General features: G+C 41.9%; 1 protein-coding gene across 7 annotated transcripts in view; it reads left to right on the forward strand.

Annotated features, from left to right (window-relative positions):
• The window catches only part of LOC138642413 (uncharacterized), a 347,309-nt gene that overhangs the window by 238,515 nt on the left and 84,114 nt on the right, over positions 1-24,680 (forward strand). For all 7 annotated transcript variants that reach the window (XM_069730557.1, XM_069730558.1, XM_069730555.1 and 4 more), the window contains 2 exons: positions 3,338-3,445; positions 22,933-23,026. In XM_069730557.1, coding sequence (XP_069586658.1) covers positions 3,338-3,445; positions 22,933-23,026 — 202 coding nt within the window. The remainder of the gene's footprint in view (positions 1-3,337; positions 3,446-22,932; positions 23,027-24,680) is intronic.

The raw sequence follows: 24,680 nt of genomic DNA on the forward strand, positions 1-24,680 counted from the left end.
CCACCACTGAAGATTCTCTGTGTGCCTTCCAGATTTCAGCATAGGAGCTGAGGGAGGAGGAAATGTCTGCAAATATCCATAGTGCAAATATCCAGCAAGAGAAGGTGGTGGGAGATGAGGGAAGAGCATGGAGAGAAGCTGGCCAGCTGATGGGAGAGACACAGGCAGGCTCCATCAGTATAAACTACAAAGAACTGACAAAGTGTAATCAGACACCTCACACCAAAGATAAGTCTCCCTATAAAATGCACTGAAGCAGGCACTGATGGTTCTTAAATAAGACATCTCACAACATGAAGTGAGAATAGAGGAAGCAGAGTGTATAATAGGAAGGCTGGAGGATATAATACGCATCTGAGAAATGAGGATATATTTAGGATGAAAAAATGTGGGTGGGAGAGGTACAATATCAGGGTTGATTACAGATATTCTCCAAGTAGCGTCATAACTTTAACTTATAGATTTACAGTAGAAATAAATAAATATACAAATGGTACATTTTTTTGCAGACATATTACATACACATACTCCATTGTGATGAGAATGGACCTACAGATGATACATAAATAAAATCTTAATCCACTGGAAATGGTACAGTAAAATATTAAAACTTGGTGAGCTAATTATATAAGTATATAAGGGGACAATACAAATATCTCGCTGAGGATCTGTTTATACCAAGGAAGGTGACGGGCACAAGGGGGCATTCTTTGCGTCTGGAGGAGAGAAGGTTTTTCCACCAACATAGAAGAGGATTCTTTACTGTTAGGGCAGTGAGAATCTGGAATTGCTTGCCTGAGGAGGTGGTGATGGCGAACTCAGTCGAGGGGTTCAAGAGAGGCCTGGATGTCTTCCTGGAGCAGAACAATATTGTATCATACAATTATTAGGTTCTGTAGAAGGACGTAGATCTGGGGATTTATTATGATGGAATATAGGCTGAACTGGATGGACAAATGTCTTTTTTCGGCCTTACTAACTATGTTACTATGTTACTATGTTAATTACTGCGTAATAAAATTCTCAGCCACATTGCCACTAGTTGCTACATCTTTCCCTTTCCCACCAGAACTGAAATATTGTAAAGGAAACTTTTTTTGCTTTAGCTGCTAAAAAAGTGTACATATGGAGCATTTGGAATCCAAACTTCCAACTCCTCAATTTCCCTGACTCCCAACTTCACAGCCCTGCCTCACTACTGAGCATGTGCATAAAGTGCGGCATAGATTCATCTCTAGTAAAAGCCCAGATCCTTAGATCAGGAACAGACCAGACATTTATAGGACATTTCATAACTTTCCCAAATTGTTATGAATACATTTACAACACATCTTGCACTAAATTACTGAACCCAATTTATTATATATTTTAGGAGTCTGAGTTTGTCCATTTTATTCTGACTCCACCAAAATGGACAACGACGCCGACTCCACAACTTCGACTTCACAGCCCTGTAATTGTTTTCAAACATACACTACCGTTCAAAAGTTTAGGGTCACCCAGACAATTTTGTGTTTTCCATGAAAACTCATACTTTTGTTAATCAAATAATTTGCCACATGAATGTAAAATCTAGTCCAGACATTGACAAGGTTCGAAAAAAAGATTTTTATTTGAAATAATAATTTTTCTTTCAAACTTTGCTTTTGTCAAAGAATGCTCCCTTTGCAGCAATTACAGCATTGCAGAACTTTGGCATTCTAGCAGTTAATTTGCTGAGGTAATCTGGAGAAATTTCACCCCATGCTTCCAGAAGCCCCTTCTACAAGTTGGATTGGCTTGATGGGCACTTTTTGTGTACCATACGGTAAAGCTGCTCCCACAACAGCTCAATGGGGTTGAGATCTGGTGACTGCACTGGCCACTCCATTACAGACAGAACACCAGCTGCCGGCTTCTTCCCTAAATAGTTCTTGCATAATTTGGAGGTGTGCTTTGGGTCATTGTCCTGTTGTAGGATGAAATTGGCTCCAATCAAGCACTGTTCACAGGGTATGGCATGGCGTTGCAAAATGGAGTGATAGCCTTCCTTATTCAAAATCCCTTTTACCTTGTACAAATCTCCCACTTTACCAGCACCAAGGCAACCCCAGACCATCACATTACCTCCACCATGATTGATGGCGTAAGGTACTCTTCCAGCATCTTTTCAGTTGTTCTGCGTCTCACAAATGTTTTTCTGTGTGATCCAAACACTTCAAACTTGGATTAGTCTGTCCATAACATTTTTTTCCAGTCTTCCTCTGCCCAATGTCTGTGCTCATTTGCCCATATTAATCTTTTCCTTTTATTAGCCAGTCTCAGTATGGCTTTTTCTTGGCCACTCTACCCTGAAGGCCAGCATCCCGGAGTCGCCTCTTCACTGTAGATGTTGACACTGGCATTTTGCGTTTACTATTTAATGAAGCTGCCAGTTGACAACCTGTGAGATGTCGATTTCTTGAACTACAGACTCTAATGTACTTGTCTTGTTGCTCAGTTGTGCAGCGGGGCCTCCCACTTCTTTCTACTCTGGTTAGAGCCTGTTTGTGCTCTCCTCTGAAGGGAGTAGTACACACGGTTGTAGGAAATCTTCAGTTTCTTGGCAATTTCTCGCATGGAATAGCCTTCATTTCTAAGAACAAGAATAGACTGTTGAGTTTCACATGAAAGTTATTTTTTCAGGCCATTTTGAGAGTTTAATGGAACCAATAAATGTAATGCTCCAGATTCAAAACTAGCTCAAAGGAAGGTCAGATTTACAAGTTCTCTAATCAGCCAAACTGCTTTCAGCTGTGCTAACATACTTGCAGAAGGGTTTTCAAGGGTTTTCTAACCATCCATTAGCCTTCTTACACAGTTAGCAAACACAAAGTACCATAAGAACACTGGAGTGATGGTTGTTGGAAATGGACCTCTTTACAGCTATGAAGATATTGCATTACAAACCAGACGTTTGCAGCTAGAATAATCATTTACTACATTAACAATGTATAGAGTAGATTTCTGAATCATTTAATGTTAGCTTCATTGGAAAAAACTGTGCTTTTCTTTAAAAAATAAGGAGATTTCTAAGTGACCCTAAACTTTTGAACGGTAATGTATTATCACAAGGTTTAGATGAAATGCTTTGTGAAAAGTGAATAACATTTTTGAAGTTGAATTTCCTTAATCCAGCATCTGGTATTCAAGAGTAAAAATAATTCTTTGTTTTTCAGTTCAGAATTGCAATATATTGCAGAATTTTATAAGCAGTAAACTAAGCAATAGTAACCTATTATAAAATATTTAGTTAGTCAGAACAAAAAAAAAATGTGATTTTAATTTTTTAATTTCTAATTTGTTTTTCATATTTCAGCAATATTTTCAGATATCAGATGAGATGGATGTAATATTTGTCCAACAAATTGTTCAAAAATTGAAAAGACAGTTGAAAGAATTTAATGAAAATGACCAGCAAGTGCCCGTAAGTGCTTATTTCCTTAACTATTTTTAATAATTTGCATTTGTTAGGTTATATTTAGCTATTTATTAAATATTAGACTGCTTACTTCTGAACATTTACTGGTTTTGTATACTATTAAGAGGATTCTTACTACTCATCACAACACATGAATGACCTGCATTGGGAGACACCCCAAAGACATACTGATAGGGAATTTAGATTGTGAGCCCCATCGGGGACAGTGATGATAATGTGTGCAAACTGTAAAGCGCTGCGGAATATGTTAGCGCTATATAAAATAAAGATTATTATTATTATTATTATTAACCATGGGAATTGGTTGCTGCAACCAGGAAGATGAATAGTAACTGAAGAAGTCAGCTTCTCGTAGGCATGCTCCATCAACCTACTGGAACATGCACTAGAAGAAACAGATAACTGGTCAACGCAATTTTTGTGGCAAAAAGTTTTAAAACATATTTTAAGTCAATTTTGGCTGCTGATTACGAATACGAACTCCGTTTTTGGCTATCACATCAGGATTTCGAGATATTTTCAATTTTTTATGAAAATTACTCCTAATGTTTTATGATAAAAACACATGATTTTCGGTTCTACATTTTGTATATTTTTAATCAAGGAATAACAAAGATTACAAAGTCTATGTACAACAAATCAAATATACTTACAGAATTAAACTACAAAATATAAAAACACATATATATGGCACAGAAATAAATGACAAATGGCAGTTATTTGAACTTTCTTTTCTTGGTTGATCTGTGATGTACAGCTTCTGGGTTGTCTCTCATCAAGCTCCAGCAATAGTCAGCCATCATATGTGAGTCCCACCGGCCTTGATACCGTTCTTCCATTGTTTTAATCTCCTGATGAAAACGCTCCCCTTGTTCCTCGCTCACATCCCCAAGGTTCTCTGGAAAAAGTCCAAATGGCTGTGTAAATAGTGAATCTTGATACTCATTCTACATCCATGATTTCGCAGACTCATTAGTAGCTCTTCCACAATCTCTTCATAGTTGTCTGCTTTCTTATTCCCTAGAAAATTCTGCACCACATTACAAAATGCATTCCAAGCTCTTTCTTCTGTCTCATTCATTGATGTGATAAAATTTGGGTCTCTCATAAGTGTTCTTATTTGAGGTCCATCAAATGTTCCAGCCTTTTTCTTCTCTTCACTAAGACCAGGAAAAGTTGAACATATATAGTTGAAGCATTCTCCACTGTGATTGAGAGCTTTGACGAACTGCTTCATCAATCCAAGTTTTATGTGTAAGGGAGGAAAGACAATGTCCTTCCTATCAACTAGAGGATCATGGCTGACATTCTTATTGCCAGATGCCAAACTCTGTCGCTGAGGCCATTCAGTTTTCACCCAATGCTCTGCTGTAGCTCTACTGTCCCAGTAGCACAGAAAACAAGGGTGTTATCATAACAAATGGGAATTATGCATGTTCAAAGAAAACAAAGATATTCTTACATTTATTGGGAGACTAAATGAAAACTACATTTACGGTAGTGAACCGTTTAAACCGGCACTTTTAATACACTACTTATATTTATCATGGAATTCATGAAAATGGGCTATATACCTATAGCGCAAAAACGTGATGTGATAGAGAAGTTATAAGATTAGATTTGAATTCAGCACCCTCAAATTAGTCTAAAACTGTTCTTAAAGTCCATGCCAGAATTTTTTTATTTTTTTTGTAGACCAGTGTAATAGGAACAGAACTAGGAGAAATTAACAAACCCCAGTGAAACATAATGCAAGCACCAGACTATGCAACATAAGGGGGAAGTTGCATACCCCAATGAAGGTTTCAAGAAAAAGATTTTACTTTAACCCCCTAAGGACCAGGAGTATTTTCGTTTTTGTGTTTCTATTTTTTGCCCCCCTTCTTCCCACGGCCATAAATTTTTCATTTTTCCCTCAATATGGCCATGTGTGGGCTTGTTTTTTGCGGGATGAGTTGTACTTTTGAATGCCACCATTTATTTTAGTATATCATGTACTGGAAAACAGGAAAAAAATCAAACGCGGTGGAATTGCGATGTTTTTTTTTTATCATGTTCACTACCTCTCTAACCTTATACCCATTCGCCCAGCCCCCGCCTCCCCAGTCCCACTAACAGGAGCTCTGTGGAACGCTCGCTCTGTCTGCAACAAGCTCTCCTACATCCATGATCTCTTTGTTACTACCAAACTTTCCTTCATCGCCATCACCGAAACCTGGCTCACCCCTTCTGACACAGTCTCCCCTGCTGCACTCTCTTACGGTGGCTTCCAGCTTTTCCACACACCCCGCCCCAGCAGCAAACATGGCGGAGGAGTTGGTTTTCTCCTGTCAGATAACTGCTCCTTCACCCCAATCCCACTGCCACCCTCTGTTACTCTACCTTCCTTTGAGGTGCACTCTGTGTGCATCTACTCCCCCACCAACCTCCAACTGGCTGTCATTTACCGCCTCCCAGGGCCAGCCACCACCTTCTTTGACCACTTCACCACCTGGCTACTTCATTTCCTTTCTGCGGACATTCCCACTATCATCATGGGCGACTTCAACATCCCCATTGACACTTCCCTCTCAGCTGCCACTAAACTCTCACTTCCTCCTTCCGCCTCACTCAATGGTCCTCTGCAGCCACTCACAAAGACGGTCACACACTGGACCTCATCTTCACCCGCCTCTGCTCTCTATCTAACCTCTCTAACTCACCTCTTCCACTCTCTGACCACAACTTTCTCACATTCTCATCTCTCTCCACTCCATGTCTACAATCCCCACCCCACAAACTTTCACACCCTCGCAGAAATCTTAAACATCTTGACCTACATTCATTATCTGAATCCCTCCTCCCCCTCACAGGCATAAGTTCCATACACAATGCGGATGACGCTGCTGCTTTATATAACACCACAATAGCTGTAGCTTTGGAATCTGCTGCCCCACTTACACATACCAAAGCTCGCAAAATCAACAGACAGCCCTGGCACACCAGCCTGACCAAAGAACTGAGGCGAGCTTCCAGGGCTGCTGAGCGCAGATGGAAAAGATCCCACTCTAACGAGCACTACATCGCATTCAAACAGTCCCTCACTACTTTCAAGACCACACTCGCCACAGCTAAACAAACGTACTTCTCATCTCTCATATCCTCTCTCTCTCACAACCCTAAACAGTTATTCAACACCTTCAATTCTCTCCTCCGTCCCCCAGCACCTCCTCCCTCCCCACTTATCTCCGCTGAAGACTTTGCCTCATTTTTCAAGCAGAAGATTGATAGCATTAGAGACAGTTTTGGTCAACAACCCCCAGAGCCCTTCCTCCCGATTTCCCAGCCCTCCACCTCCAAAACCAACTTCTCCACCATTACAGAAGATCAACTCTCCACTCTACTCTCAAGATCGCATCTCACCACCTGTGCACTTGACCCACTCCCATCCCACCTCATCCCAAACCTCACCACAGTCTTCATCCCAACCCTAACCCATCTCTTCAACCTATCACTAACAACTGGTGTTTTCCCCTCAAGCTGTAAACATGCCTCCATCACACCTATCCTCAAAAAGCCCTCTCTTGACCCATCCTCTGTATCTAGCTATCGCCCTATATCACTTCTCCCCTATGCCTCCAAACTACTGGAACAACACATTTACCTTGAACTGTCCTCCCATCTCTCTTCTTGCTCCCTCCTTGACCGCCTACAATCTGGCTTCCGGTCACACCATTCCACCGAAACTGCCCTAACTAAAGTCACCAATGACCTCTTAACCGCCAAGAGCAAGCGACACTACTCTGTCCTCCTCGACCTGTCGGCTGCCTTTGACACAGTGGACCATTCCCTATTATTACAAACCCTCTCATCCCTTGGCATCGCAGACTTGGCCCTATCCTGGATCTCATCATACCTAACAGACCGGACATTCAGCGTCTCCCACTCACACACCACCTCCTCACCTCGCCCTCTATCTGTCGGAGTCCCACAAGGTTCAGTCCTTGGGCCCTTGCTCTTCTCCATTTACACCTTTGGCCTGGGACAGCTCATAGAATCTCATGGCTTTCAGTATCACCTCTACGCTGACGACACACAGATCTACATCTCTGGACCAGATATCACCTCCCTTCTAACCAGAATCCCTCAATGTCTGTCTGCTATTTCATCCTTCTTCTCCACTAGATTTCTAAAACTTAACATGGACAAAACAGAATTCATCATCTTTCCCCCATCTCACGCGATCCCCCCCAACGAACCTATCCATTACAGTAAATGGCTGCCCACTCTCCCCAGTCCCACAAGCTCGCTGCCTCGGGGTAATCCTTGACGCTGATCTCTCCTTCAAACCACATATCCAAGCCCTTTCCACTTCCTGCCGCTTTCAACTCAAAAATATTTCACGAATCCGTTCATTCCTCAACCATGAATCTGCAAAAACCCTAGTCCATGCCCTCATCATCTCTCGCTTTGACTACTGCAACCTCCTGCTCTGTGGCCTCCCCTCTAACACTCTCGCACCCCTCCAATCTATTCTAAACTCTGCTGCCCGACTAATCCACCTGTCCCCCCGCTATTCCCTGGCCTCTCCCCTCTGTCAATCCCTTCACTGGCTCCCCATTGCCCAGAGACTCCACTACAAAACCCTAGCCACGACGTACAAAGCTATCCACAACCTGTCTCCTCCATACATCTGTGACCTCGTCTCCCGGTACTTACCTACCCGCAACCTCCGATCCTCACAAGATCTCCTTCTCTACTCCTCTTATCTCCTCTTCCCACAATCGTATACAAGATTTCTCTCGCGTATCACCCCTACTCTGGAACCCTCTACCACTACACATCAGACTCTCGCCTACCATCGAAACCTTCAAAAAGAACCTGAAGACCCACCTCTTCAGACAAGCCTACAACCTGCAGTAACCACCGATCGACCAAACCGCTGCATGACCATCTCTACCCTCACCTACTGTATTCTCACCCATCCCTTGTAGATTGTGAGCCTTCGCGGGCAGGGTCCTCATTCCTCCTGTACCATTCATGACTTGTATTGTTTAAGATTATTGTACTTGTTTTTATTATGTATACCCCTCCTCACATGTAAAGCGCCATGGAATAAATGGCGCTATAACAATAAATAATAATAATAATAAATGCCAAAACTGTCCTGCGATTATGATTCTCCAGGTCATTCCGAGTTTACAGACACCAAACATGTCTAGGTTCTTTTTTATTTGTGGTGTGAAAAAAAAAATTCCAAAGTTTGTAAAAAATAAATAAAAATAAAAATGTTGCCATTTTCCGAGAACCATAGTGTCCATTTTAAGGTATCTGAGGCCGGGTGAGGGCTTATTTTCTGTGCTCTGATCTGACGTTTTTATTGATACCATTTTGGTGTACATACGATATTTTGATCGCCCTTTAATGCACTGACCAAAAAAACCCGTAATTCTGGAGTTTTGATTTTTTTCTCACTACGCCATTTACCGATTGGATTAATTCTTTTTATATATTGATAAATTGGGCGATTCTAAATGCGACGATACCAAATATGTGTATATTTGATTTTTTTGTTTTATTTTGAATGGGTCAAAAGGGGTGGGGGTGATTTGAACTTTTATATTTTTTAAAACTTTTTTTTTTACTTGCTTCAATAGTCCCCATGGGAGACTAGAAGCTACCATCATCCGATCACTTGTGCTACATAGAGCAGAGCTGCAGCCCTACTCTATGTAGCAGATATGCTCACTTGCTATGCGCACCGACTGCTGGGCGGCGCTCATAGCTATCCGTCTATGACAACCACAGGGATCTCCTGCTGACCCCAAGTTGTCATGTCAACCCATTGGCGACCCACAGTTATGTGACACGGGCGCCGATTGGAGGAGGTAATTATGCGCTTTATGCGCGTGCATGTTACATGCCGCTGTCAGAGTTTGACAGCGGCATTTAACATGTTACCAACCGTGGGTAGATTGCGATTCCACCCGCAGCTTTTAGGGGCACATGTCTGCTGATCAGATCAGCTGTCATGTGCTGGAAAGGATGTTGGCTCATCACCGGAGCCCACACCAAACAGGGAGAGGCGTCCAATGACGAACACTGCCAGTCACTGGGCGGGTTAAGTAATATAAATCGTCTGTTTTTGTTATGTCACTAGAGACACCGGAACCATGGGATGTCCTAAAGCAGTCCCTTCTTTGGGGCATAACATAAAGCCATCTTTGAAATCATAGTGCGGGATGTGACCCTGTCAAGATAAGTCACTTTCTAAGTGACGAGCTGTAGAGATGCTTCCTGTTCAAAGCAAAAAGACTAAAGGGGTTATAGTAGCACGTTACGGTCCAATGGAGTCTTTAGCTATACCCCAGACCTCTGCAGTAGGGATGGTCAAACCCGAACTGTAAAGTCTGGGACCGTACCGGACACATAGTGTTCGGTCACACGGTCCTGAACATTGATTTCCATGGGAAACCCGTTTTACAGTTCGGGTCCAGTTCAGGCTGTAAAAAAAATGGTAGAAAATTTAATAATAAACATTATAATTATACTTACCTGTCTAGCAACGCGGCCGCATCTGCTACCGGGGCCGCACATTGTCTTCAGCCGGTATTCAATGTACTCGGCAGTCTTTGGCCTTTTCCGGCAGTGTTCTTGTGGTCACGTCACCGCACGAACACAGCCAGAAATAGCCGAAGACTGCCAAGTGCAGTGAGTACTGCCGGCAGTTAATGAGTGGCCCCGGAAGCAGATGCGGCCGGGAGACAGCTGGATGGGAGGACGTGTCGCTGGACAGGTAAGTATAATTATAATTTTTATTATTAATTTTCTGCTTTTTTTACAGCTCCCCCACCTCCATTCCATATATGTAAAGTCCGAGTTTGGGGTTCGGATGCAAGTTCAAGTCATCTCCGGCCCGGAACTCGAACTTTAAAAATTCGAACCCGCCGATCCCGAACATCGGGGGCTTTGCCCATCACTACTCTGGAGTCCAAGCCCTGTGCTTACTGCAGTTATTTTCTCTTCTGCAGCCCCCTTCAGACTGTTTGGTACATCTGAAAAGAATATTTGTCTATGCAATTGCCATCTTTCCTGCTTTTATTAATTACGTCTGATGTTTCCTATGTCATCTACAATCTAAATAGTCTGTTTAACTGTATTGAATGCACAGTAGGGAACAAGACTTGCACGGGCACAACAGACCGTGTGGATAACATCATGCTTGTAAGTAAAGGAAGGACATTGCAGGGATACAGGAGGCAGAGCACTGTCCAGAGGCGCCTATTGAACCAGTTGTCAGCGATTAGTATATATGGCAATATGGCATAGAAAAATGATACTATGCATTTTATTAGCCATTCTCTTGCAGCTGTGCTCTAATGAATAGTTTGCAAAAAGGCTATTAAAGGGAACCTGAAGGAAAGAATATGTGGTCAGGTGGAGCGCTGGACATAAAGATAAGGACAGAAGGTTAAAAAAGGTACAAACCTTTATTAAAATGCTGAACACACAACGCGTTTTGGAGGCTGAATGCCGCCTTCATCAGGTGATGAAAGAACATTAAAAGCAGATAGCTTATATATAACAAGTGAACAGGAAGTGATCTGAAAACCATTAACCCCTCCTTAGCCTAACCATCAAAAACATGACTAAAAAGTGAAATGACAATAATCTCCTCATTAAAAGGAAAATCAATAATGAAAATAAAAGTAATACTAATAATAATTCTAAATGTAAAAAGATCCGCAACAAAAAAAATACATAGGCCGCATGATACAGACCATGCATGCTTGTTTCTGGAAAACACACACGGAGTTAAAATTATAACTACACCTGTAGATAAATTCCCAAATACCGTAGGTATAATTTCCAAAATGGGGTCACTTGAGGGGGATCTGATTTTGTAACATAGTAACATAGTAACATAGTTAGTAAGGCCGAAAAAAGACATTTGTCCATCCAGTTCAGCCTATATTCCATCATAATAAATCCCCAGATCTACGTCCTTCTACAGAACCTAATAATTGTATGATACAATATTGTTCTGCTCCAGGAAGACATCCAGGCCTCTCTTGAACCCCTCGACTGAGTTCGCCATCACCACCTCCTCAGGCAAGCAATTCCAGATTCTCACTGCCCTAACAGTAAAGAATCCTCTTCTATGTTGGTGGAAAAACCTTCTCTCCTCCAGACGCAAAGAATGCCCCCTTGTGCCCGTCACCTTCCTTGGTATAAACAGATCCTCAGCGAGATATTTGTATTGTCCCCTTATATACTTATACATGGTTATTAGATCGCCCCTCAGTCGTCTTTTTTCTAGACTAAATAATCCTAATTTCGCTAATCTATCTGGGTATTGTAGTTCTCCCATCCCCTTTATTAATTTTGTTGCCCTCCTTTGTACTCTCTCTAGTTCCATTATATCCTTCCTGAGCACCGGTGCCCAAAACTGGACACAGTACTCCATGTGCGGTCTAACTAGGGATTTGTACAGAGGCAGTATAATGCTCTCATCATGTGTATCCAGACCTCTTTTAATGCACCCCATGATCCTGTTTGCCTTGGCAGCTGCTGCCTGGCACTGGCTGCTCCAGGTAAGTTTATCATTAACTAGGATCCCCAAGTCCTTCTCCCTGTCAGATTTACCCAGTGGTTTCCCGTTCAGTGTGTAATGGTGATATTGATTCCCTCTTCCCATGTGTATAACCTTACATTTATCATTGTTAAACCTCATCTGCCACCTTTCAGCCCAAGTTTCCAACTTATCCAGATCCATCTGTAGCAGAATACTATCTTCTCTTGTATTAACTGCTTTACATAGTTTTGTATCATCTGCAAATATCGATATTTTACTGTGTAAACCTTCTACCAGATCATTAATGAATATGTTGAAGAGAACAGGTCCCAATACTGACCCCTGCGGTACCCCACTGGTCACAGCGACCCAGTTAGAGACTATACCATTTATAACCACCCTCTGCTTTCTATCACTAAGCCAGTTACTAACCCATTTACACACATTTTCCCCCAGACCAAGCATTCTCATTTTGTGTACCAACCTCTTGTGCGGCACGGTATCAAACGCTTTGGAAAATCTAGATATACCACATCCAATGACTCACCGTGGTCCAGTCTATAGCTTACCTCTTCATAAAAACTGATTAGATTGGTTTGACAGGAGCGATTTCTCATAAACCCATGCTGATATGGAGTTAAACAGTTATTCTCATTGAGATAATCCAGAATAACATCCCTCAGAAACCCTTCAAATATTTTACCAACAATAGAGGTTAGACTTACTGGCCTATAATTTCCAGGTTCACTTTTAGAGCCCTTTTTGAATATTGGCACCACATTTGCTATGCGCCAGTCCTGCGGAACAGACCCTGTCGCTATAGAGTCACTAAAAATAAGAAATAATGGTTTATCTATTACATTACTTAGTTCTCTTAGTACTCGTGGGTGTATGCCATCCGGACCCGGAGATTTATCTATTTTAATCTTATTTAGCCGGTTTCGCACCTCTTCTTGGGTTAGATTGGTGACTCTTAATATAGGGTTTTCATTGTTTCTTGGGATTTCACCTAGCATTTCATTTTCCACCGTGAATACCGTGGAGAAGAAGGTGTTTAATATGTTAGCTTTTTCCTCGTCATCTACAACCATTCTTTCCTCACTATTTTTTAAGGGGCCTACATTTTCAGTTTTTATTCTTTTACTATTGATATAGTTGAAGAACAGTTTGGGATTAGGTTTACTCTCCTTAGCAATGTGCTTCTCTGTTTCCTTTTTGGCAGCTTTAATTAGTTTTTTAGATAAAGTATTTTTCTCCCTATAGTTTTTTAGAGCTTCAATGGTGCCATCCTGCTTTAGTAGTGCAAATGCTTTCTTTTTACTGTTAATTGTAGCACTTATGGGCTCTGTATATGGAATCCGCAAACTATTCTTGGAAAATCTGCGCTCCAGGAGGCAAAAAATGCCCTGTCCCTGCAGAGTCTCTCTGTATGGCTAAGCAGTACTATACAGCTACATATGGGGTATTTTTACATTCAGTAGAAATTGTGGGACACATTTTGGTGCCATTTTTACCCATTCTCCAGTGTGAAAATATAAAATCTGGGGCTAAAACAAAATTTTTGTGGTAAAAATGTAATTATTTTTTCTTCACTGCCTAGTGGAATAAAATTCTGTGATGCACCTGTGATGTCAATATGATCACTGCACCCCTAGATGAATTCATTGAGAAGTGTAGTGTGTAAAATGGGGTCACTTTTGGGGGTTCTGCTCTTCTAGCACTTCAGGGGCTCTGCCAGTGTGACATGGCACTCTCAAACCTGTCCAGCAAAATCTGAACTCCAATATGGCTCTTCTTCTTTTGTGATCTTTGCGCTGTTCCTCAAAAGTAGTTTTTGACCTCATATGGCGTATCTGTGTATGGGGTCCATTTTCTCCTATTCTTGGGAACATTAAAAATTTGGGGCTAAAACAGCATTTTTGTGGGAAAAATATATATTTTTTTTCAACTTTCACAGATTAACATTGTAAAATTCTATGAAGCACCTGTGGGTTTAAGTTGCTCGCCACACATCTAGATAAATTTCTCGAGGGGTCTAGTTTCCAAAATGGGGTGACTTGTGTGGGGGTTTCCATTCTGTAGGCACATCAGGGGCTCACCAGACATGGCTTGGCGTCCGTTAATGATTCCAGCAAATTTAGCATTCAAAGTGTCAAATGGAGCTCCTTCCCTTCTGAGCCCTGCCGTGCGTTAAAACGGTAGTTATATGGAGTATCGGCATGCTCAGGAGATATTGCACAACTAATTTTGGGGTCCATTTTCTCCTATTACCCTTGTAAAAATTAAAAAAATGGGGTCTAAAGTAAAATTTTTGTCAAAAGTGAAATGATCATTTTTTTCTTCCACATTGCTTCAGTTGCAGTGAAGCCCCTGAAGGGTTAATAAGCTTCTTGAATAGGGCTTTGAGCACCTTGAGGTGTCACTTTTGGGTGTTTCCTGACATACAGATCCATCAGTCACTTCAAATGTGATGTGGTCCCTATTACCAATTCCCACAAGGGTGTGAACTCTTGTGCAGCTAGGAGTCAACTGGCTCTTTGTTTGGCTCAGACTGACATGGCACTACAGATCCCAGGCCAGCACAGGGCTCTGAGATATTGAATCTGGAAAATGACCTATAATAACAGAATACAATATCTCTGAGCCTAGCAAAGCACATAATCGGAATCTGCATTCCTTCCCTGACACTCCGTACCCACAGCCACCTGTAGAACGTTGCGTTATTGAGCTACAAAGCATAGCTACCAGGAATGACATACAGTAGGCATGTTTGTTCTCCCTGAACAGATAAAATCCAGCAGAATCCAGTGGTGCCACAGCCGTTCTATCTAGAGCTTCAGTCAGAAAGTTATGGACATCCACAGTTCTTCCTGGAAAACCATACTCTCAGATATGGGAGGAGGGAGGCTGCCCAGCCCAGGGGCTGGTGGAGCGTGTGGGAGGGGGCAGCCTAGGGGATAATAGGCAGCTCTTAATTTTGGACTCAGTTTTTCTACTGGCAAGAGGCCCGTTAGCTGACGAGGCCAGAGAATCATGTAACAAAGATTTGGACCTGTGATCCATCAGCGCCTCCCTGTGGTCACATGATACATAAAATAATTGCAATCTATCTGTACCTTACCTTTGTACTACACTCTTGACTGTATACTTGCATACCTGTTCTTGTAAATATATACCTGTATATTTATAGTGCGTCTTTCGGCTATTAAATATGAAATTAATCTTGGGCTGCTCTTTTATCTCGATTCATGAATCCCCACGTCTGCACGCTCATATGGTTATTATACGCTACCCGGGTTGCTTTTTGACCCGACATAAGCCTGCTGTCGGACGGGGCTTATATCGAACAAGGAACTGATGGCAGCATACCGTACTGTTAATGAGGAGCCCTGACAGCGACCTCCGGGAGGTTTACATATATGTCCCCATCTTGAACTAGTGATGTACCGTATTTTTCGGACTACAAGACGCACTTTTTCCCCCCCAAAAAAGGGGGGAAAATTGGGGGTGCGTCTAATAGTCGCAATGCAGGCTTACCATGGCGGCAGAGGTGCGGGGATGAGGAGGAGCAGTAAGCGGGGTCCCTTTCTCCGGTGAGGTGATGCAGCAGCCCGGTAAGCAGCAGAGCCGGGTGAATCCTGTTGTTATCGGTGGGGGCGGCCATCTTCCTGAAGCTGCGCGTGCACAGATGAAGCGCTCTGCTTCCCGGGGCTTCAGGAAAATGGCCGCCGCGATCTCCATCTGCGCACGCGCGGCCTCCCGCGGCCATTTTCCTGAAGCCCCGGGAAGCAGAGCGCTTCATCTGCGCACGTGCGGCTTCAGGAAGATGGCTGTCCCCACCGATAACAACAGGATTCACCCAGCTCTGCTGCTTACCGGGCTGCTGCATCACCTCACCGGGGAAAGGGACCCCTCTCACGCCATACCTCTCACTGCGCCTCCTCATCCCAGCGCCTCCTCATCCCAGCACCTCCTCATCCCAGCACCTCTGCCGGTAATCACTGCTGCAACCCTCCCATGGACATCAGGCCGTGGCATCGCCCACCTAAGCAGGAAGGGACCCTGCTCAGGTGCACGCCACACCGCATCACCCCACCTCTGCAGACACCATGCCTCCTGTGACCCTGCTCTGCCACCGCCAGCCCTCAGGTAAGATACTGTACATTCGGACAATAAGACGGACCCCCATCTTATAAAAAATCTTTTTTCTGCAATTTTCACCCCAAATTTGGGGTGCGTCTTATGGTCCGGTGCGTCTTGTAGTCCGAAAAATACGGTATATTCCCCCTTATTGGGAGCGCCTCAATAACTCGTACCTATAAGGGAAGCCTTTCCAGTGACTATTTGCCCTCGGTGCAGTTCCCTGACTGACCTGGGCAAGTGGTGGTATCAGAGAACTGATCCCTGCTGGGTCTTTCTCTCCCCTCCCCAGAGGTGAGTGAAGTCGACACACCCCTTCCCCTGTGCATTCGTCACACCTTCTAACAAAAAAGAAAATTGTTTAAAAAATTGTGTTTATGTAAAGTAGACATGTGGGAAATGTTTATTAACTATTTTGTGTGACATAACTGATTTAAGGTCATAATAATTAAAAGTTTGAAAACTCCAAAATGTTGAAAATTTCCACCAAATTTCTGATTTTTTTCACAAATAAACGCATGTAATATCAAAGAAATTTTACCACTATTATGAAGTATAGTTTTTTGTGTGGAGAACTGTGGATTTTGAGGGGTTTCAATATTAACCCCTATCTGACCTTAAACGGGATAGTACGTCCGAGGTCAGATCCCCTGCTTTGATGCAGGGCTCCGCGGTGAGCCCGCACCAAAGCCGGGACATGTCAGCTGTTTTGAACAGCTGACATGTGCCCGTAATAGGCGCGGGCAGAATCGCGATCTGCCCGCACCTATTAACTAGTTAAATGCCGCTGTCAAACGCAGACAGCGGCATTTAACTACCGCTTCCGGCCGGGCTGCCGGAAATGACGTCATCGCCGACCCCCGTCACATGATCGGGGGTCGGCGATGCGTCTCCATTGTAACCATAGAGGTCCTTGAGACCTCTATGGTTACTGATCGCCAGTGGCTGTGAGCGCCACCCTGTGGTCGGCGCTCACAACACACCTCCATTTCTGCTACATAGCAGCGATCACCAGATCGCTGCTATGTAGCAGAGGCGATCGCGTTGTGCCTGCTTCTATTGAAGCATGGCAAAAGTAAAAAAAAAAAAAGTTGAAAAAAATGTTAAAAAAATAAAAAAAATATAAAAGTTTAAATCACCCCCCTTTCGCCCCAATCAAAATAAATCAATAAAAAAAATATCAAATCTACACATATTTGGTATCGCTGCGCTCAGAATCGCCCGATCTATCAATTAAAAAAAAGCATTAACCTGATCGCTAAACAGCGTAGCGGGAAAAAAATTAGAAACACCAGAATTACGTTTTTTTGGTCGCCGCGACATTGCATTAAAATGCAATAACGGGCGATCAAAAGAACGTATCTGCACCAAAATGCTATCATTAAAAACGTCATCTCGGCACGCAAAAAATAAGCCCTCAACCGACACCAGATCACGAAAAATGGAGACGCTACGAGTATCAGAAAATGGCGCAATTTTTTTTTTTTTTTTTAGCAAAGTTTGGAATTTTTTTTCACCACTTAGATAAAAAATAACCTAGTCATGTTAGGTGTCTACGAACTCGTACTGACCTGGAGAATCATAATGTCAAGTCAGTTTAAGCATTTAGTGAACCTAGGAAAAAAGCCAAACAAAAAACAAGTGTGGGACTGCACTTTTTTTGCAATTTCACCGCACTTGGAATTTTTTTCCCGTTTTTTAGTACACGACATGCTAAAACCAATGATATCGTTTAAAAGTACAACTCGTCCCGCAAAAAATAAGCCCTCACATGGCCAAATTGACGGAAAAATAAAAAAGTTATGGCTCTGGGAAGGAGGGGAGTGAAAAACGAACACGGAAAAATGAAGGGGTTAAACATAAATGCTTTAAATACATTCTAGAATATCTAAACAAAACTATTTTGTTTTTCTAGCTTTGTGTCACATATTTTAACTTTTTTTTTTTTGCTGTGAACTGATGTGTAAATTGTTATCTATCATGTGTTAAAGAAGCACTCCTCCCATCAAAATTTGTATCCTCTTAGGCTACTTTCACACTAGTGTCGGTACTGGCCCATCGCAGCGCGTCGGGCCGATGTACCGACGCATGCTGTGAAGTAAATCACAACGGGGCAGCGGATGCAGTTTTACAATGCATCCGCTGCCCCATTGTAAGGTCCGGGGAGGAGGGGGTGGAGTTCCGGCCGTGCATACGCAGTCGGAAAAAGCGGACCTGACGGACAAAAAAACGTTGCAAGCAACGTTTTTTTGTCCCGACGGACAAAAAAACACGTCGCACGGCGGATGCAACGTGTGGCAATCTGTCGCTAATGAAAGTCTATGGAGAAAAAATGCATCCTGCAGGCAACTTTGCAGGATGCGTTTTTTCTTCAGAACGACGCTAGTGTGAAAGTAGCCTTAATATATTGCAGTCATCATATTATATAGCACTGTGTACTTGCAATTGCTTTTTTGCCTTTTATGTCTAGTTAATTATTCTCTTTGTAGAAACAGGAAGTGATGTGTACCTGCATTTATCATTCCGTTCTTGACCCAGCTGCTCCGCTCCCCCTGTCCTGGTGTTTTGCAGTGGCTCTTAACTTGGGCAGAGAAAATTGAAATCCTGTTTCTACAAATTGCTTAGAAGGATTCAGCTAGTCAGCTTTTTTTCATCAGATAACTTTTTATTAAGGTTTTGTTTTTAACAATACAACAAATACAAACAAATACTCCCCCACCCCCTTTTCTCATCCCTGGACATTATACAATCCCTACATTATACATAAGACAGACCATCATTACAGTCAACAGATACAGAAAATAATGAAGGAAAGCGTAAAAAAAATTGTACCAAAATAACATTATTTTGCACCCTCGTAAATCAGACTCGTAACTGATTATGCAACTTTAATTCATGCACTTTCGTATAGCGGATGCCACAGTAGGAGAGGGATCATACATTGTATTACACATAGTTCAGCCCAATAAGGATAATAGACATAATTTCTCCAAACTTCCCATATTTTATGATATCTGTGCATAACCCTCTGTTTTCTGTATACCCCTTCCTCCAGACGTATAAGCAAAAACATTTTTTCCATAAATTCTGATTCTTGGTGGTTTATTATCCACCCAGAATCCTCTTAAGTGCCACCCTTACATTCTCATTCTCAATTACACCGTCAACAGAACCTAGAATGCACACTACAGGTTGTTTATGAATCTTAACCCTTTAGTGACCAGGCCAATTTTTTAAAATTCTGACCAATATCACTTTGTGGTGATAACTCTGGAATGCTTTAACAAACCCCAGTGATTTTGAGATTTGATTTTTTGTGACACATTATAATTTATGATGATGGTATATTTAGGTCGATATGTTTTGTGTTTATTTGTAAAAAATATCAGAAATTTGACAATGAAAAAAAAATTGTAATTTTCAAACTGTGAATGATTATCCCTTTAATCCAGATAGCCACACCACAGAAAAGCATTAATAAATAAGTTCCAACATGTCTGCCTTACATCAGCACCATTTTTAAAATGTTATTTTATTTTGTTAGCTTTTTAGGAGGTTTAAAAATGTAGTAGTAATTTTTTATTTTTTGAAGGAAATTTTCAAAATGTATTTTTTGAGGGACCTATCCAGGTTTGAAGTGACTTTGGGGAATTTCAGGAATTAATGCAAAGTGGCATGACAAAAATGAAAAGTGTATTTTTATCACCTAAATGTCGGTAACTTCTGAACCGGCCGCTATAGCCGGCAAACTCTAAGGCCATTATTTGGCCATGAATTGCCATGTCAAACATCAGGACCACACAATCATGATCTGAGTGTCGACTAGATTAAAGCGGAAGAGCCCACACCCCACACTCTATTAACCGTTTATATGATGTCACTTTTGACAGCCGCAACTAAGGGGTTAAGCAGATATGGACGGTGCCAACACTCATTGTGGCTGATGCAGCAAGTTGTCAGCTATAGTGTACAGCCGACAGCTGCTGGATTGTCACCTGTATGGGGAGGCTATTCTCTTATATCTCACGTCAGTAAAAAGATGTATTGGTGGTCATTAAGGGGTTAAATATAAACACATTATTAATATAATTTTAAGGTATGGTTCCAGAAGTTCCCAATTGCACCACAAGCCCAAAACATGTGCATAATATCCGCTGGAGCCACCCCACATCTTGGGCACAAGTCATCCGGTCTCGCCACTGTCTTATGCAGAAATTTGGGAGTTCTATAAACATAGTGCAGTAAATACAACTGTGATAGTCTCATTAGTGGACAACTGCGGGACCGACAAAACAATATCATCCCACTGATCAGCTTCAGTTTTCCTAATAACCTGTTCCCACTTCTTGTTAGGCTACTTTCACACATCAGGCTTTTTGTTTCAGGCTCAATCCGGCAATTTAAAAAAAAAGATACGTTTTTTTACGCCGGATCCGGTTTATTTCCCCACAGAGTTGTATTAGCGCCGGATTGTGCCTGATGGCCACACGTTTCATCCGTTTTTTTTCTGGATCCGTTCAAATAGTCTTTTCCGACGGACGGACAAAACGTCCACTGCAACGTTTTTTGTAAAGCGGAAAAAATCGCACAGTGACGGAATCGGCCAAAAACAGATGAAACGGAGGTGTGAAAGAAGAATCCGGCGTCCTGATCAGGTTTTCGCAGTATTTTCCATGCAAATCATTGAGATTTATTAAGGAGGACCGAATCCGGCTAAAAAACGGATCTAGTGCATCAGTTTTTCGCAAAAAAAGTCGGATCCGTTTTTTACAACATTAGCCAGATTTATGAAGACACAAAAGAGAATAGTAAAACCAAAAACACTCAGTTTGAAAAAATGTTGCAGTAATCCGCAAGTGCTAGTAAAAGATGTAAAAAACAGGGTATTTGGTTGATACGTTTTTGCAAAAAATGTATACTAAGCTGCTCTACCAATCTTCACGGTATACCCTTATCAGAGCAGTCCTAACTAATGTATGCAATCCCTATCTGATGTATTTAAAAACCTGATCATCTGTATATAACCTGTGTGAACAGGGTTCAGAGAGGAAAAATCCATGTGTGCATACAGGGTAGAACAGCTTTTGTGCAGATAGCCCAAGAGGAGTGGTGGAACTCCCCAGTCTTGTAGACACAAGAGAACAATTATGGAAACAGGAACACATGGGCTACTTGCACAGTGAACAAGTCTGTATGATCATGTTCACACACCACCAAGAAACCTGAAGACACAAAAGAGAATAGTAAAACCAAAAACACTCAGTTTGAAAAAATGTTGCAGTAATCCGCAAGTGCTAGTAAAAGATGTAAAAAACAGGGTATTTGGTTGATACGTTTTTTGCAAAAAATGTATACTAAGCTGCTCTACCAATCTTCACGGTATACCCTTATCAGAGCAGTCCTAACTAATGTATGCAATCCCTATCTGATGTATTTAAAAACCTGATCATCTGTATATAACCTGTGTGAACAGGGTTCAGAGAGGAAAAATCCATGTGTGCATACAGGGTAGAACAGCCAGATTTAGCCTGACACAAAAAACCTGATGTGTGAAAGTAGCCTAAGTCCGTTTGTATTCATGTGATTTAATAGACCGAATGGTAAATGGAAGAATTATCTGGGTAAAAGGGGCAAGATGAGCAATTGTGAGTACACAATGGTATATAATCTGATGATTTCAATATAATGAAGAGGAGAAAAAAAATGTACGGTATGTACTGTTTAGTGCAATATATAGAATGTATGTAAGGCTACGTTCACATTAGCGTTCCGCTAATGTGCGTCGCTGTTGCGTCGGCGACGCAGCGACGACGCGCCCCTATGTTTAACATAGGGGATGCGTGCGTTTTTTTGGTTGCGTTTTTCGACACGTGCGTCGTTTCCGACGCTAGCGTCGGACGCAAGAAAATGCAACAAGTTGCATTTTTCGTGCGTCCGATTTTCGTCAAAAAACGACGCACGCGTCGCAAAACGCAGCGTTTTTGCGCGCGTTTTTTGCGCGTCGTGCATTGCGTCGCCGGCGCGCAACGCTAATGTGAACGTAGCCTAAAGAAGTTGTAGACAGCAACTGCCTGGAAATTGCTGGACAGTCTGTAAACATACAGGACTTTACATTTTTCCAAAGAAACATGGCTGTTGTTTTTTTTTACTGGTTCTCCAGTTTGCCTGCAAAAATTATTAGCGGTCTGTTTGTTTTTCATTTGTTTCATACGTTGTCCAGAAAAGAATAAGGGTAAGTTTACACTGGGTGTTTTTCAACGGTTTTTCTGCAGCAAAATCTAATCTCTTGGTAGGAAAGAAGGTGCAGAAAAAAAACATGTTTTCCTTGTTTTTTCTTGCATTTTTCGAAGAGTTTTTGTGTGGGGTTTTTTGTGCGTCTTTTGCGGCGGTTTTGGCATGCTAGATTTCTCTTGCTGATAAAGTTGAGTGTTGGAAAAAAAAAGTCCTATTCCATAGAATCTGGTTTTGGCACAAAAAAATCTGCAAAACATGATAGCAGCTGCAAATTATCATAAAAACACATATAAAAAGTGCAGCAAAAATGCCTAGTTTGAGCTTAGCCTAAAAAAGGTTGTCAATGCTGCAACATTGATACTGTTTTCCATTTTACGCCGTTACTTGCTATCAGGTGTCTATAAAGTCATCAAGACGCAGAGGAATGATAAGTTTAAATTTATCAAATTTTTTTGCACCTAATATGCTGCCAGTTTGTAACACATATCGATTTAATTAGTTTAAGAGCTTTAATTTATTATATGACCCTTTTCTGGTTTTACAGACCATTTCAGAATTAATTGATGGCAAAGATCAGGCGGAAACAATTAGCAAATTTAACATTTCCAGACATTCAGAGAGCATCCCTCAACATGCAGGTATTAAATTTTAGACATTATTAAGGAAATATCCTATACACAAAATCTATAGTGTTGCTAAAGTGAATGTATCCTAAAATACACATGGGTTATGTTTTTTATTTAGAATATACGATATTTCATTCATTTCATATTGGTGCTTAATGTATAATATAGTTGATATGGCTAAGGCTGCTTTCACACATCAGGTTTTTGGTTTCAGGCTAAATCCGGCAAATTTGCTAAAAAACGGATCCGGCGTAAATTGTGAAAAACTGATGCACCGGATCCGTTTTTTAGCTGCATCCAGCTCTCTATACTGCGCATTGGTTTTTGATTTCCTGGTGGGAGGAGAGAGAGACTGACTGACTGACTGACTTCTGGGCATGCTCAATGTGTAAAAAACGGATTCGGTCACCAGAAACGTTCATTCACACTTCTGTTCCATGCGTTTATTGCCGGAAAGGTCCCTTCAGGCTTTTTCGCCGGACACAAAAAACGTTGCAGGTGACGTTTTTTGTGTCTGGCAAAAAAGCCTGACGGGACGGATCCGGCACAAAGATGAAACGCATGTCTTTCAGGCACAATCCGGCGCTAATACAACTCTTTGGGGAAAAAAAACGGATCCGGCGTAATAAAAAAACAGATCTGGATTGTGCCTGAAACTGCCGGATTGTGCCTGAAAGAAAAAACCTGATGTGTGAAAGCAGCCTAAAGTTTAGTAAAAAGATTTGCAGGACTTTGGTCCGACTTCCAAGTTAGTACTCCGTTGCAACTGAACCAGGGTCTTTGTGGACTTCCTCTGCGTCCTCAGCATCTATAAAGCCCCTTGATGTCAACCTGTGGTAGTTTATAAATGCCTCCATCATTACAATCTACTGATTAGGATTTGGTGTCTTGTAAGATTTATGTAAATTGGCAATATTACTTCAAATCATAGACGATCGGATACAACATAAGGGATTATGTTAATGCTTGGAGCAGAGTTGAAATTCTTATGGATCGATCATCCCACCTTTCTTGCACTCTGAAGACCCTCTTTCGGTTGAATTTGTTCAAGGATGAAGGGTGAAAATGGGAGTCTTGGGAACCCCTTCTTCTTATTTTTTTGCCTTCTCAAGGATGTAATTCAGGAGTTTGCCAAATAAATATTCTCCTTTGCACGATAGAGCGCACAACTTCGCCTGTATGTCTCCCAAACAGCATTTTAACCGGATGGCTCTGTGTCCTGAGTTGGACAATGCCATTGACAAGGAGTCCGCCGAGGCATCTCATGGGAAGACTTCTGCTCCTTTCATCACCCGGAGTGTGGCCAAGGTGAAGTCTCGGGGAGCATTGTCCTTTAGCTGGTTTTCTAATCATGAGCGACCTGGCAGTTGCCGCTATGACCGATTTTAATGTCCCCGCTGATAATACCCACATTCGATCTTTCTAAGGGATCTTTAAATAACCCTGCATCCTGATGTGACTGCTCTATAGGCGAGATCGTTGTGGGACGTTATTAAATGGACTGCGTCGAACCAGGGAGTATTTGTGTTGGTTTATTATTTTTTTATTTTTTTGCAAGAGATAGAGGGCGTTGCATGGATTGGCAGAAAAATAAAGATGGCAAAACTGTGTAGTGTTTTATTTCATTTAAATTATTAATTCTGGCTATGTGTTTATTTAACCCTTT

Source organism: Ranitomeya imitator, chromosome 6 (genome assembly GCF_032444005.1).
Source record: "Ranitomeya imitator isolate aRanImi1 chromosome 6, aRanImi1.pri, whole genome shotgun sequence".
In the NCBI taxonomy this organism is placed as follows: Eukaryota; Metazoa; Chordata; class Amphibia; order Anura; family Dendrobatidae; genus Ranitomeya; species Ranitomeya imitator.